At 39.6% G+C, this 15844-nt stretch overlaps 1 protein-coding gene across 4 annotated transcripts in view; it reads right to left on the minus strand.

Annotated features, from left to right (window-relative positions):
- Positions 1-3028: 3028 nt before the first annotated feature.
- LOC5516748 (unconventional myosin-X) overlaps positions 3029-15844 on the minus strand; it is a 35635-nt gene continuing 22819 nt past the window's right edge. For all 4 annotated transcript variants that reach the window (XM_048721430.1, XM_032386630.2, XM_032386631.2 and 1 more), the window contains 28 exons: positions 15159-15217; positions 14538-14648; positions 13900-13995; positions 13678-13771; positions 13339-13394; positions 13184-13269; positions 12984-13086; positions 11934-12020; positions 11488-11525; positions 11283-11380; positions 11069-11128; positions 10752-10872; positions 10320-10423; positions 9962-10006; positions 9344-9418; positions 9203-9276; positions 9051-9131; positions 8599-8638; positions 8319-8405; positions 6572-6708; positions 6283-6406; positions 5903-6015; positions 5602-5698; positions 5420-5456; positions 5229-5338; positions 4919-5005; positions 4085-4194; positions 3029-3673 (listed from right to left, as the gene is read on the minus strand). In XM_048721430.1, coding sequence (XP_048577387.1) covers positions 3493-3673; positions 4085-4194; positions 4919-5005; positions 5229-5338; positions 5420-5456; positions 5602-5698; positions 5903-6015; positions 6283-6406; positions 6572-6708; positions 8319-8405; positions 8599-8638; positions 9051-9131; positions 9203-9276; positions 9344-9418; positions 9962-10006; positions 10320-10423; positions 10752-10872; positions 11069-11128; positions 11283-11380; positions 11488-11525; positions 11934-12020; positions 12984-13086; positions 13184-13269; positions 13339-13394; positions 13678-13771; positions 13900-13995; positions 14538-14648; positions 15159-15217 — 2511 coding nt within the window. In that variant the 3' untranslated portion in view covers positions 3029-3492. The remainder of the gene's footprint in view (positions 3674-4084; positions 4195-4918; positions 5006-5228; positions 5339-5419; positions 5457-5601; positions 5699-5902; positions 6016-6282; positions 6407-6571; positions 6709-8318; positions 8406-8598; positions 8639-9050; positions 9132-9202; positions 9277-9343; positions 9419-9961; positions 10007-10319; positions 10424-10751; positions 10873-11068; positions 11129-11282; positions 11381-11487; positions 11526-11933; positions 12021-12983; positions 13087-13183; positions 13270-13338; positions 13395-13677; positions 13772-13899; positions 13996-14537; positions 14649-15158; positions 15218-15844) is intronic.

Genomic DNA, 15844 nt, shown 5'->3' on the forward strand with positions numbered 1-15844 from the left:
CTTAAAAAATATCCAAACATACCTTGAGCTTAAAAAATAAATGACAAACTAATTGAGAAAGAGAGGAACATTAAATATTGGGGTATCCATATCGATTTCCATCTCAGCTAGAAATATCAGATATCCATGTAGCTAAAAACATCAAACATTTTATTGGTGGTCTTTCAAAAGTAAGGCACTATGTAAACATCTCACCATATTTCCCTTTCTAACTTACTCAGTTGTGGACTGGCAGCAAATTATGGCAAATTTAATATTCGCTACCTGAGTTTTAAAATCTGGAACGATATTCTGGATGAATATAAGGGACTGTGAAATAATTATCAGGAGGTAGGGGCTGTAAAACCAGGGGGGCGGGCACTTTTTCTCATAAGAGAAGGGGGGTATGCATAAATTGGCATAAAAATGTTTGTTTTTTATCCAGATTTACCAAAATTTCGGCGTGCTTCGAAGCAAATGGCTAAAAAATGTTACCTTCACCTTTGAACACAAAATCTGTTCTGCTCTGTTCTATAAATCTCTATATACATCTCAACTTTTATCGGCAAAATGAGCTCGTTGTTTCTCTTGATGTTCCCCAGTCGCCTCAGATCAAACTCAGAAATCGGACTCCCGTAAGCATCTCTAGCGGCCACACCAAGCCGACAAAAGGATACGATTTGTCAATTATTGGACAGAAAGTAGAAAATTCCAACTCTGGACCAGATTCTCCAATGTTTCTCTACAAGCAAGGGCTTACAACGAGGCCCCTTCCCGAAACACGTTACAATGGCATATTTCAATGTTTAAATATGTTCTGATGCCGACAATATTCATTTTAAAAGTAGATGGGAAAACATTATCTGTTCCTTTTCCCAGGAGGGACCATTCTTTGTTTTCCTAGCCAGCAGTGGTTGGGCATTTTAGCACATAAATAATTGCACCGGTCGGGACGATTTCTTTTTTTCAGCAACCGCTCCAGTGCCCGCAAAAATATTCCCAGCACAACTAATTCGACTCCATAAATTTGCGAGCAGAACCATTCGGGACGATTTTTTCTGACATCTTCCCAGCCAGCAAAAACAACGAGATGCGGAACAGATATTTTTCGGAACAGATCCGTTGTGTGCCCTTGTACAAGTACGTTTGCAATCTAAAGCAAGCATTGCATGCGACGACACGCCCTACTGACCACAAGGTAACGGAATGATTGTGAACTTCTCACAGCATTACCAAACATGGAGTGATGGTGAACTTCTTCGCAGCATTACCAAGCATGGCGTGATGGTGAACTTCTTCGCAGCATTACCAAGCACTTTTAGCAAACAATGCCAGCCAGTTTAACTGGGCCAATGGTGCTAGCTATATTCTGCAGCATTGTTCATCTCTTTGGTGCCAATGTGTGTATGCTAGTGTGCTTCTAAAGTTCACATTTAAATTATTAAGCTGTAAGGCATTGCTCCATCACGCGCAGTCTCCCCCCCCCCTCCGCTGGACAGGGTATGGTTTTTTACCTCTCTGTCCTAAGCAGGGTACATAATTTTAAGCAAGGCTGTCCTAAACAGGGTTCCGATTTGGTTGCCTTGCTAAAACTCGTAACCGCTGATCCCGCCGCCGATCTGATTGCCTTGCTTGCTCTCACGTGCTAACAGGGTCTTAAAATTGAGGGTGTTGTCCTAAACAGGGTATGGTTTTTCAGAATTTTTGTCCTAAACAGGGTCAGGTTTCAAAACCCCCAGCGGCACCCCTATATCCAAACTTAGGCTGAGTGTCCCCCCAGGGAGTCTCCCCTTGCTCTATTTACATTGCTTATCCCTTTCTAAATTAAATGGCTATTTGTAACAGCAACAATACCCTTACAGGAAAGACTTGTGAAGGACATGGTATGCTTTTTAATTCATTCCGTTAACAACTCGATAAAGAAAAAAAAATGATAATTGGGTTAAGAAAACTATTTGAAAACACTAACGCTCCAGCCAATTCTTAAGACATAATCAAGCTCAAAACTTAGATCCAAGTCGATAAAGCGTTTAACTAAGTTATAGAATGTAGAAGTTGAGTACGGAATGCAAAATTCACAAAAAAATCACAACGCCAAGCCACAGGTAGCCCAAGCTATGTCAATGAGTATATGGAGTTGTTACTTTATGCTAGTATTCTTCCATAAAAATGCAATAAATTCAATCCAACTTGATGTAGTACTTGTAGTTGTCTATTATTTCCACATTTAAGCGATTTCGAGCGTTTTAGCGCTGTTCAATATGACTGGGCTTGGCACTGGACGAGATTCGTTCTGATTTTGAGAATGGGTTACCTGTGTGAAACTCGATAATGACGTCACAGCGGCATCGTCAGAGAAAAGCAGTTTCAGTAGCCTCCTACGCGCCGCTCAGAAACAAAAACCAAACAAGAATGGCTTCCTTGAGGTGCTTCGGAATGCTAATCGCTACTTCCACCCTCTTTTATCTTGTGGAGACGGGTGTATGTGAGAAAATTGTCGGTGGAGTAGAGCCAATGCCCATGAAGGAAGTTTTAAAAGATTCTGACTTGGTTAAATCTATCGGCAAAGCAATCGAAATGGTAGGGAAAAACATAAGTTCAACCAATAGGAAGTTTGCTGCCTTTCAAGGGAAAGTATATGTGACAAAGCAACTCGTCGAAGGAGTCCTTTACACAGTCTATGCCACTATAGGGCCAGTTTTGGATAAAAACACTGATTGCAATCAGTTTGCAAACTGGTTGTGTGATGTTGATGCTGAAAATCCCTACTACTCTAGTAATCTAGTGCGAAATTATGAATTCACGATTTGGTCTCGACCGTGGCTTGGGCCGGACGAAATAGAGATCAAAAGCTGTACTCCGCCTTCTTCAAGCAACAAGAAGTAAAGTAAAAAGAAAGCAAGGAATATGAATTAACTCTGGATCAATATTTCAAGACGATTTTGCATATAAATAACTTAATGGAACATAAAATGCTAAAGATTTAAATGGGTAGTCTAGAAAAAAAAAATGAAAGGGGAAAGGATAAACATCGAGGTAACTCGGGTAATATTGTAATGCTACATTTTCACTTTTATTAAAATAGAATAAAAATATACAGAGATTTGAGTATTAACAAACATTTGATGTTGTCCTAAAAATAAAACACAGCTCTTTCTAAAGACCAATGTCAATGAAAATTCAGATTCTTTTTTTTTTTCACTACAGTAGTAAATACCACCATTAATTTATTGATAATACTAGTCATTGAGCTTCTATATATCAATAATTTATTTCATTTACACAATGTAAAAAACATGTATTAGAAGTGATGACATGTATACAGTTTGCGTATATCAAAATCTTATGCATTCAATGTTGCTTGTCATTGTACACTAACTTAGTCAGTGCTTTTGGTCAAATTTTTGTAATTTTCAGTTTGTAGAAAATTAAAAAAATAGTGTTTTTGTCGTATAAGTTGGGTAATCAAAATATATTGAAAGTCATTCTAACCAAAGCTAGTCCTTTTTCCAGTTAGGATGTTGATGAACACCGGCTGAGTCGACTTTCTCGTCTACGTCTAACTATCTCATTAATGTAAGCCTTCATAAGCTTAGCTATCTCAATAACTTGTCCAGTTTCGAAGATCATAGGGTCCCGTCCATCAACAACAACTTTGAAGATGTTTGCTTGAGGAGCGCCAAAGGAGAGAATACTGCAAATAGATAAATAAAAAAAATTAATTAAGTTAATGGTATTCTTTAGCTAAGAGAGTTGAAATTATTGTAAATTGTAAATAGCACCATCATTTCTATCTTGATAGCTAGTCTTACTCAGCCGTAGTGCCTTGTCTGGGACAGGAAGAATGAAATAGGTGCCCAATGATCGTTTGAGGAAGTAAATTATTCACCCATGGACATTTTTGTTTTTATCGGGGAATGGGGGGCACTGAGGGCATGTGCCCCCCTAAATTTTCAACAAATTATAAGGAAATGACCAGTAGGGGCGTGGCCATGCCCCCCCCCAATATGTTCTTACTGTTTTTGTATTGGCTCTGATTTATGGTCCTGATTTGCTAATAAACTTTAATTTTAACATATCAAATAAATGTATATGTCTTACTTACTTTTCATATGTGTAGGAACATTGGGGCCTTGTATCACCTCTTTTGTAAATAGACACACCATTGAAACTCACTCCAATCCAAAGTTCAGGTGGCAGGCCTGGATCTTTGGTCTGACATGTGTAAATTATAGTATAGTATAAGTTAGAAAATAGGAACGAAAGGGCAAGAAAAGCAATTATGAAAATAAATCAAATAATAATATTGATTAATGCTGTGGTTACACTAGAGCTTCCAACCTAGGTTTGGTAATTGGCTAACTGAGGTTGACATTTTATGTGTGTAACCAAGACCATAAATCTAAGTAGATGTCATCAAGAACAAAGGAAATTCTACCAATGGTTCATGGCCTCAACTACGGTTGAAGAAATTGCTCAAAACCAAAATAAACCTAAATAAAAACGATATTCAACTTATGATGGTAATTCTAGTGTGAAATTTGGTTTCATTCTGGATAACCAGTTTTTTGCTCTAAATGATTTGTTGTTTTCAAACATAAATTTGTTTAATCCATATTCGAAAACATTGTTCCTCAATGTAAGCTAAGTTACTTATATATATTTGTTTCAAGTGTTCCATGTCAACAAGCTAGAATAAATCCCGCCAAAGTATTTAAATGATATAATCAGTGTAGATGCCTTGACACAAGGACACTTGATTCCTTGCTGTTGACATTTCAACTAAGGTAAAGTGAGCTTGTGTAACCGTGCAAAAAGTCAACCAGGACCAAACTGTATTCAGTTGACTGAGACTCAACTTCAGTTGGCATCCTAGTATAACCACCGCATATGTTATGTGCTATAGGTGATACAAAAGTAATGGAACGTAATCCTTTACATCAACTTCAAATAATGTGGATCCATAGCCAGGCCAGCTCTTTACAATCTCCATGTACTTCTGCTGGGCCGATTCCTGGTCCACTCCCTTCAAGATCAAAATAAGGCAAATTTCAGTATACTTAATGTTTAATGATATGGTGGCCACCAAGATAAAGTTTTAAGATGTGCCAATGTTCAGTGCCTGCCTTTATCCAGAATCAACAATCACTACACACAACCATTTTAACACATAAACAGCACAGCTGCTACTTCAAAAAAAAATTGTCAAGGTGGCCATGGAAGCACAAGCTACACTGTTGTGAGCATACCTGGAATTTCTTCCATTGTTCACAAATGGAGCTTTTGATGGCAGACTGCTCTTCTTCTGCTGTGATCTTCTGATCCTGTTCTGTTGGCTCGTTCTGGGCTGATCCACCCCCTGTTGATTATTTACACAGCATCATGGTGAAAAATTTAAACAATAAGCAGAGATGCAATACTGACAATGCAAGAAAATTACCTGATAGGAATGGTGAAACAGCTTTGCGGAGAGTCCCCTAAGACAAAAAAGCAAAACACCAAGAACCTGTAGCAGGCCTGGGTTAACTGTTCAAGCATCTGCTGCGTACATCATGTAAAAAGTCCAAAATCTAGCAATTCTTCAAATCACCGCATTATTTGAAAAAAGAATCACTGCTATACCTTTATGCTAAAATTAGCGGATCTATCTCGTGACAATTTTTCTTGTTTTGGCTGGTGCTTTAGTCTTCCCATGGGAAACACTGAGCTCAGCTCAGACCTACAATAACAAGCCCCAACAAATTAGTATTTACAAGGATCCTTGAGAGGGGGAAATATTATCAAACATAACACATGAGAAGTTTTATTTTGAAGTTATTGTAACAATCGAGGATGGGTTTTATTTTACGGCAATTGTAATAATCGGTGCTGAGCTGGGTCCATCCCCTACCCTTATGATTTGTATATCCTGATCAAAACTTACACCCAGGCGCCAGGTTTGTAGTCCCCATCTGTGAACTGGAGTCTGAGGGCGGCCAGGAGGTAAAGTGTTGTTTCTGGGGCTGGGTACTTTCCTCTCAAGATCGCATCACAAGCCTACAACATAAATTGTAAGAGGTATATTGTCAATAATGGAACTATCCTTGGGAGGGGAATGGATCAAGTAATAAAATGTGTAAGATACAAACAGAACAGCCAACAAACAACAGGTTCTTCCCTCTCAAAATCGCATCACCACAAGCCTTCAGCAAACATACCTAAGCATGCAATGAATGTAACCATCTTGGAAAGGGGTCAATTGATATAACGTGAAACAAACAAACAACAGCCATGATAGTAAAAAACAAATAATAATTTCCTCACCTGCTCAAATAGGAACCCTGACTCAACGGTCTCATTGGGCACTTTTCCAGGGTCCAAGAAGCAGAAGATCTTGAAGAAAAGCTTCCACTTATGTCCAGCCTCTGTCAATCCTAGGGCTTTGTATCTACAAAACAGGAAATGGCAACTGATATTATAAATCAGATATAAACGCAAGAAACAGCACACTTTGTAGCTAATAAGATCAGTTAAAGAGCTTGCATCCGAGAGTGCCTATTTTTTTTTATTTTTATGGCACCATTTTCCACGGCTTAAAAGCCCTAGATCCTACCGTTCAAACTTAGAGAGGACATCAGCCAAGACTGTCCTGGCCTCAATGTTTTTCTCTGTGTTGCCGCACTGCTCAAACAATGAGAAGATGTTGAACCCTTCTTTGAGGTTTAATCCTTTGCATAGTCTCTCTGTGACCTAGGGAAACCATAAAATGCATAATTAAACGATATTTCTCCTTAAACGTTGAGTAAACTTTTTTTTATTGAATTATCCTTTGCATTATCACGATATTCTATCAAGGATACCCATTAACCTTTTGCACCTTAAAGCCTCATGCAAACAGTGCTAATATCAGCAAACATTGCTGGCACCACCTCACTCGACTGACCACAAGACAAGTAAGATGTTGACGAAATACTTTGCACAGCACCTCCTAACATGCTGCACAGGGCTTTGGCAATGAATTAGATGGGCGGGTATCTTTGTTTAATACATAGATCACGTTATTAACACATTGACCCCTCAACCGGCCTGTACCGGCTTTGGGAAGTACCCACAACCCAAAAAATTCATAAATGCAAACTAAACACAACAAGATGAAGATACTCTGGCATCAGTCTAAGGGATAAATGGTCTTGAAGATATGGTGTTAGCAACTACTTTTAAGCCATATAATAGCACAGGTTCTTTGACAAATTTCAAATTGAAGGAAAGAAAAGCAGAATCACCCCTCACAATAAAACGCTCAAAATACAACACAAGGGAGAGAGATCAGCAAACACAGCTCAAGACACAAATAGATACCTTTATTCTGATCCTCCAGGTTCATTTCCATGGCCTCAAAACACAATGTCCACTCCTTGAAGGCTTGTAAAACCATGAAGATGCCTTTACGGATTGAAAAGCATTCTGGGAGATCCAGGGAAAAATTCACGAGGGGAGGGCCAGTCAACACTCCTCTCCCCAAAGTCAGATGGTTTTTTAAGTCTTTTCACCCTGAAGCCAAACAAATCAATTCCAGGGCATGCAGACCCATAATAGCAGTGTAAACAATTTTGGAATCAATTTGGTTTCAGAAAAGACAGCATTCAGGAGAGCTGTGGTGATTCATTAGAAAATTATTTTCTCATCCAGGCAAAGCCAAACAAGAAAAAATCATCATGAATCCACCTTTGCTTGCAAATATCCATAAGCAAAGCACTCAATTATGCCCCAAAAGACTTCATGATGTCCTGAGACACTCTCCTAATATGCTCATAGCTGTATTTTTGATGAAAAATACAAGCAACCATCAACTTGTGCTGGCTTCAGCACAACGACGAGGGATTAAAAGTGGGGACCGCAAAGCACTGTTGGAAAGCTTGGATACTGCTGACTAGGTGCAGCTGTGTTTGACTTTGACGGGCTGTATAAAACTCAGAATAGGGGGGAGGTATCTGTTTTCAGTCTGCTTTTTGTAAATTCAGCTCAAAAATAGCCAGGAGTCAATGAGTTAAAGAACCGAGCCATTTAGGTTTAGCCAGAAATACATACATTAACCTATTTAAAAAAAAACGTGGCCAGTGCAAATGGCTAATTGCTAATGGAAATGGCACTGAGAAGCTGGTTGTTGCTTATTGTATTGTATTTATAAGAATAAATATTATAAATTAAGTAACTGTATGATTTATCCACAAATTTTTCATGTGTTCTGTAGTAATAAAAAGAGACCCAATGTATTTTTTAGTAGAATTGCAATTTTCAGTTTTTCATTCCCAATTTGCACTGGCAAAGTTTCATAAAATAGGTACATATGTTTTTCATACCTCTCCTGCAGTTGTGGCAGAGTTGATCGTGATTTTGCAGGATCCGCCCCCGTAACAGTGCACGACGGCAGAGAGTTCACGTCGTCCCTAGTGAAAGAGAAACATAAGACCTTTAAGCAATCACTAAATCAACATTACACTATATTGCTTTTGCAACTGTATAACCGCGCTAAATAGCGTTGTTGCGATTGCATCTGGCTGATTTATATGTTTAGGCAATGGTATAACTGCAGCGGGAAAGGAAAACGAGAGAGGGGCCATAAAGAATACGTTTGCTCACCAGTAATGATATGATCTCTTCTCTAGATGGAGGGAACTCCCTGGAAGAGTCACAGCGTTATCAACATTTTTTTTAGAATTTAGGTATGGCACAAAATAAAAAAGAAGTCAAGGCAATATAAGTAACATCAAGAAAACTGTCGAAATCATCAGCGTTATAGTTCAGGGACGTGATAATCACCGTAAAGGCAGGGGTGAGGGTAGAATTAGGTTTTCGTTAGTTCAAAGCAGGGTTTGGGTACAATTAAGGTTCGAGTTAGAGCCAGATAAAAGACAGAGGTTCGGCAAAATGTAAGGTAAATACTAATTAAATTTAAGGGGTAAAGGCAATGTATGTTTAAATGTCTGTAATGATGTGAGTTGAGGGTAGACGGATTAGGAGAAAGGCACGACAAAAAAAAAAGAAATGCAAAGTGTATTGGTGGATCAGTAAAATTAAATCACAAGATTAACCTCGGTCGCGCCCTCTTTGCGCATTCCAAAGCAAATGTTGCAAACTTGGCCATCTCAGATTCTGAATTCTTATCGCGACTTCTGAAAAATACAATACAAAAAGATCAGCTAAGTAAAAAAAAAACGAATATAGTTTTGTCCTTTTCGGGTACCTCTTCAAATGAGATCGCAGGTAGCGCAGGTACTTTCTAGTTGGAATGAACGTACAACACATGCAGACCAAAACCTGTAAGATAAAAAGCTAAGTACTACCCACATGGCCAAGGTAAGTGCAGAATACGGTGGTTGATTACCTGCATGTTACGGAGATTGCCAATTGAGTCGACACCAGGAGGACTTGTTGTTTGTTTTATTAGCTGACAGAAGACCTACAATAACAAGCATCATGTTGTTACTCGTGTTCCTTTTGTACTGGTAGAGTAAGGCGAGGCGGGTTGGAGGACTAGCGGGAGCTGGAAAAGCTGTTTAAAGGGGAGAAACATTGGAAGGCATCCGTCAAACGAGGATCAAGGAGGTGGCAGGTAAGTATGTTCTTCCTGGCAGGCAATACATCAAAAACTGGGATTCAACTCTGCCAAATTTTCGTCTTTAGTAGGACTTCTTCAGGGCAGGCGGATATAGGTACGGAAAGCTTTTACCAGTTTACTTCTGTTGGGCCGACAGAAACCTCAGCCAAAAAAAGACAAAAGGATCTATCAGAATATGAAGTAACTAACAGGCCATCCGCTCGAAATCATCAGTCACATGCTTAAAGAAACTTTCAAAAGACACACTGCTTTTACAATTTTGAAATATTTTTCGCTTTTTTGTTAAAAATGATCGGACATTGTTACGTAATCGACATGAATTAAACTGGTGATATTGCCGCTTTAAGGCACGCCTTTTGCCTATTTCACACGTTTCACACGCACCTCGTCCCTAAGCGGTTTGAGATCCTGACAAGTCTGCAATATACCCTGAAATTACAAAATCAAAGGTAAATTAAATAAATATTTTGGGGACACTGTCCCTCTTTGCAGTTGGGAAGCTAAAGAGGGATTACAACTTGCTTGAGTTAAGAAAAAAACAGACGAAGGCCTACTATGCTTATGCCATTGTATACGGCTCATGCCTGGCCACAGAAATTGTTGCAGTTGTAGGGAATGTCTATTGAATAAGTAGGGGACAAACAACTGGACATCAAAAACAAGTTACACCAGAAAATTCGCGCAAAAAAAGCGAATACCTGTAATATTGGAATTTAATAGCTGCATTACAGGAATTGAATACCTGAATTACTGGAATCGGGTCCCCAAGTGATTCCTGCTCTTGAAGAGAGTTGAAAATGCGCACGGCCTCCTCGTGAAATGTTCCGTAATCCTTGCCTTTTACACCTGGAGTCAGACACATATGATAATATAGCTGATGTACGCAAAACACATTCAGCCTTCGCCTTATGGTCACCCCGCAATTACAGACGTCTTAACACGGACCAAAGAAAACCCCAAGCAAAAGTCCAATTCCACGATATTAGTGATAAAGAACCCAGATTATTAAGGACTTTCATTTTTACGGTAACTACATTATGGCTCAGAGGATGTCCTCAGTAGTGATAGTTTTTGATGGCGGCTATATAGCTGAAAACTCATACAGGCTTGTTTTCGTATGATCGGAGCAGGTACACGAGGAAGTAGGAACAGCGCAGACGATTAGAATGCTTACGGGAAGATTGTGATTGGCCGTATGGAAGTGCCAGAAGTGGTGACTTCAATGGTAGTTTGGAGTACTTGAGGATTGGGTTCGTGCGAATAACCTGCTCGACTTCGTTATCATTTCCGGCATTCTACAAATAAGGAAGCAGTCAATTGGATGATATAAAGATAAGACCAAGAATGTCAGAAACCAGGCATACTTTTCCATATATGGTGGGCAGAAGGCATTTTACAGACACAGACGTGAATTTAACGACATGGAGGCCTTTAAACATGAAAGAGTCAGTGGTATAACCTGCAGCCCGTTAGTACAGCAGATAAACGTACCTTAACTTCCAAAACAAGCTTCTCAAAAGGCGTCTCTATCATTGGCTTGGAGTCAATCACCTGTAAACATGAAAGCGTTTGTTTTTATTGCAACAAATAATTACATCTAACATAGTAGTGATACACGTAAACATTCATACTCGAGGAACTACACGGAGATCTATGGACTATTAATGCACTGTATCGTAAAAATCACTTAGAATAAGCGACTGACCTCTTGTATAGCATTTGTCCACATAAGCGCATCTTCTTGTTGCTTCGTGTGCAATACATATGAGCGCTTGCGACCGTTCACAACAAACGTCCAATCACCTGACACAAAGCGCGAACATGATTGTGATAAGCGAAACGCTATAAAGTCTCAGTACACTCCAGATGCTGGACGAGATACTGGGTATCAACTTCCCCGATAGACATACCTGGCTCCTTCTCCTCAGGTGGAACAAGCGAACACAGACTGAAACACGGTAGGAAAATATATGACCAAGCGTCAACAGAAAATATCAAGGGGCTGGATCAATGGGAGAGGAAAAGCAAGAAATAAAATAGTAAATTATGCAATTTCACAACCTTCTCTGTGTTGGATTTGTTTCTCATTAAAGCACAGATGACAAATTCCGGGAGGGTCTCTAGGCTGGATATGAAACTCCCTTTTTATAACGCATTATTTTAATAAAAGGGAAATTAAAATGTACAAAAAGGTAACTATATGTGGCCCCCTACCCTCCTAAGATTCACTAGTATTACTAATCATCATAGTGGTCGTCGTTCATAAACAGGACTGATTGCTGAATCGTCAACCAATACTAACACACATTTTTATCTTAATATTTCAGTGTCGTGGCTAAAATACCATGTCCCTGACCTGTTGAGAGTGATGGAGCCAAACTTCGGGCTGTTCTTGACATATGATTTGTAGTAGTCCAAAGAGTTTGCAGTGAGGACGAACCATCTAAAACAAGCACGTTAACATAAACGATAACTCTTTTTTCTCATAAAATCAATACCACAGTTAAACAGCTTAGGCCTAGGGCAAATCCAGCTAGTCCAGTATTACACCTGGTCCACAATTGAAGCTAGTCCTTTATTACACCTGGTCCACAATTGAAGCTAGTCCACTATTACACCTGGTCCACAATTGAAGCCAGTCCATTATTACACCTGGTCCACAATTTAGGCTAGTCCATTATTACACCTGGTCCACAATTTAGGCTAGTCCAGTATTACACCTGGTCCACAATTGAAGCCAGTCCATTATTACACCTGGTCCACAATTGAAGCCAGTCCATTATTACACCTGGTCCACAATTGAAGCCAGTCCATTATTACACCTGGTCCACAATTTAAGCTAGTTCTATTATTACACCTGGTCCACAATTGAAGGTAGTTTATTATTACACCTGATCCACAATTTAGGCTAGCCCAGTATTACACCTGGTCCACAATTAAAGCTAGTCCACTATTACACCTGGTCCACAATTGAAGCTAGTCCATTATTACACCTGGTCCACAATTTAGGCTAGTCCTATTATTACACCTGGTCCACAATTGAAGCTAGTCCTATTATTACACCTGGTCCACCATTTAGGCTAGTCCATTATTACACCTGGTCCACCATTTAGGCTAGTCCATTATTACACCTGGTTCACAATTGAAGGTAGTCCTATTATTACACCTGGTCCACAATTGAAGCTAGTATTACTAGCTTCAATTGTGGACCAGGTGGACACATGGTCCACAATTGAAGGTAGTCCATTATTACACCTGGTCCACAATTGAAGGTAGTCCATTATTACACCTGGTCCACAATTGAAGCTAGTCCATTATTACACCTGGTCCACAATTGAATCTAGAAGACTAGGTCCTGCCAATAGAAGACTAACTTAATGAGATGCTTTGCACAGCACGGATTTACCTTTTCCTTTTAGAGTCGTTGGCTCCTTCCTTGACCATCCAGCCTTTTTCTAGGACGTCCGCCATACCTTCGTCAATCTCTCGCTCTTTGCTGTCATTGATAGCTGCAAGCAAATTAGAGGCTAGTTATCAACGGAACTTTCAAGATCAACCTTCTATGTTATACCTCCTATGGTACCTTGGCGTGTATGACAGACTTACCTTGAACCCAAACATTGAGCTCATCTTCAGTCTCTGTCATGAAGTTCATGACTCGATTAGCGGTGATAATCGTGAAGCAGTTTGGCCTGAAGAGTAGAAGAGATATATATGAGCTCAACCTAAAGTAGCTTGCGACGCGTTTCCTCGTCACTTACTTGTTTGCAACTCCACCTGGGGAGCACGACTCGATCATCGACACGTCAATCGTACCCTAATAAGGAGAGAAATGTAGAGAGGGATTAATTTTATGTTTGGTTGTCTATCGTCTGTTTGTGAACAAAAAATGAATTCATCAACTTCTCAATGACATCCAGTCTTGTAGCCTGAAGTTAAATTCCTCACCACTAATTGTCAAAGGGATTTAAAAAGTTACACTTGGCAATTGCCTAGCTCTTTGCTTTTTTAAGCCTTGCCATTTTTTGCTTAGTGATATCAATTCAAAGAGCATCCTTGTCCATTGGCCTCCCTTCGTTGTCTAGCAAAATTTTACTCACCACAGCATTCTTGACATTGGCAGACTCTTCCCGCATGTCCTTGAGGTCAGCATCAGTGGCCCTGTTCACTCTGTTTAGGATGTTGTACCACTGGCTACAATAATAAAAGGAATGTCTTTTAAGCTTTGCCATTTTATTATCCAAAATATCAAGTTCCATTTTCATCGGCTGATTTTTGGACTGTAATCGATTAAATGCACTGTGACTCTGAGGAACCCTTACTTCCAGTCGTATGTCGACTCGGCGATGATGTGGTATGTTCGTCCTTCTGTCACGATGCTGAAGCCATTTTCTTTCACTCCATCATCAACGACTCTCCTGAAAAAAAAAAAGACCAAAAATCAATGTCGATCAAACCTTCTTAAATTTTCATTCTCACGGATTCAAAGCGATGCTTGGCAGCGACGCGTTGGGTCCTCCGAGGATATATAAACTGTGGCAATAATTATCAGTGTTCAATATTGCTCCAAAACACGATTGTTTAGTTGACTTAATCTCTTGATATGACACTAAGTGCTCTAACGTTTTCTTGGCCAATTGTATGCCATTGTCTTTTGACTTATAAATAAGCGTTCCTGATATCGATGGAAACACATTCTTGGTCGATTTCGTCAAGTTGACAAACGAAGCTTACATGATACTGATGGCTTCGAGAGACTTAGTGCCCTCCGGGTCTATTGCATGCGTGTAAAGGATTTCTTGATGGCTTAAATAGCTTTCCAGATACCGATGGAAACATCATCTTGGTCAGTTTAGTCAGATTGACTAACAGAGTACCCGATTTCTATGGACCCGATAGCCTTTACCTTCCTGGTCGATTGTATAGTGGTATGGTTATAAGATTGTCAAGGTTGACTCACATAGCTTTCCTGATATCTATAGTACCAAGAGCCTTTGCGCCTTCCTGGTCCGTCTCATGGTAGGTCAGGATGTTATCCTTCAACACGAACCAGCGTCTCTTCCAGTTCCGCCTATTTAAACAACAATCAGATTGTAATAAGATTCTTATTACCTTGTGAGTCTCGTGAGAGAGTCGTGACATCCTGTAGACTATCAAGGGACTGGCAAAAAAATGACGCCTTTGTGGCATTGTGGTACATACATAAATGCACTATGTTTATAAAATCATCACCCTCCAAGCAGCCGAATTTTAACGTTGAATTTTAATTCTGCACTACCAAGTTAAAGAGGGTGTATAGGGTACAACATGGTAGATTCGAAGAATACAAGAATGCCCACGACTCATGTCCGTCGAAAAACAGCTTAGGATCGAAATTGATGGTTCTGTGGAGGAGAAAGAGCTAGAACCAGGAATCGAAGCTGAAACCTGAAGCCGAAACCCAGTAGAAAGAGGCACAGACACAATATAGCGATGCTCTGCCAATTGCACCATCCAGGCAACCACTCACTCTGAAGTGTTCAATGGGCTTATTTACATTACCATGCAAGGCCATTATATGATAAGTAAGCTAATGTGAAACCTTGATAGTGTGCCTGTCCCGCCACCTTTCTTCATCAGCCAGCCACTCTTTAGAGCATCCTGCAAAAGAAAGAGATATGATCGCAACGTGCCGTAGGGCTACAGAAACGCTTTACAATATCGGCCCATTAAATCCACCCTAAGTAAGGTGCCACATATTATTGTTCCTAAAACGTATAAGGGTGTTGGGACACTTCTCTGAGGGCCGTTGCTAAACTTAAAGACGTTATAAACCCGCCAAACATTGGTGAAATGGAATAAATTTAGGCATGGCAACATTGTTTATGAATCTCTAAATTTTGATGATGTCTTCAGTCGATGACGTCATCACATGACGGAAAAATTCTATAATCTTAGCTGTTGAAGTATCTGCAATGATAAATGTAGCTTTATAACATTATTCGGGAAGGTGCCTACAAAGTGACGTATGCGTTTTAGATTCTTCCAAATAATTTTTGGCACAATTTTTATTTTTATTTTTCCACTCTTATTTGAATAATTTCTTTAAATCGAAATCGATACGTAGTTTTATAGAGGGCAACTAGGTGAATATTCTCTGCCTAAAAAATCGCGGAGCGTCCGTTCTTCGCTTAGATTATAGAGTTAGAAACGCAAACCGGAAGAAGAATTATCTACGCATGCGCAATTAAATAAAGCCTGATTACTCATGCAAATGTTGTGATATAT

The sequence above is a fragment of the Nematostella vectensis genome, chromosome 2 (genome assembly GCF_932526225.1).
Source record: "Nematostella vectensis chromosome 2, jaNemVect1.1, whole genome shotgun sequence".
Classification (NCBI taxonomy): domain Eukaryota; kingdom Metazoa; phylum Cnidaria; class Anthozoa; order Actiniaria; family Edwardsiidae; genus Nematostella; species Nematostella vectensis.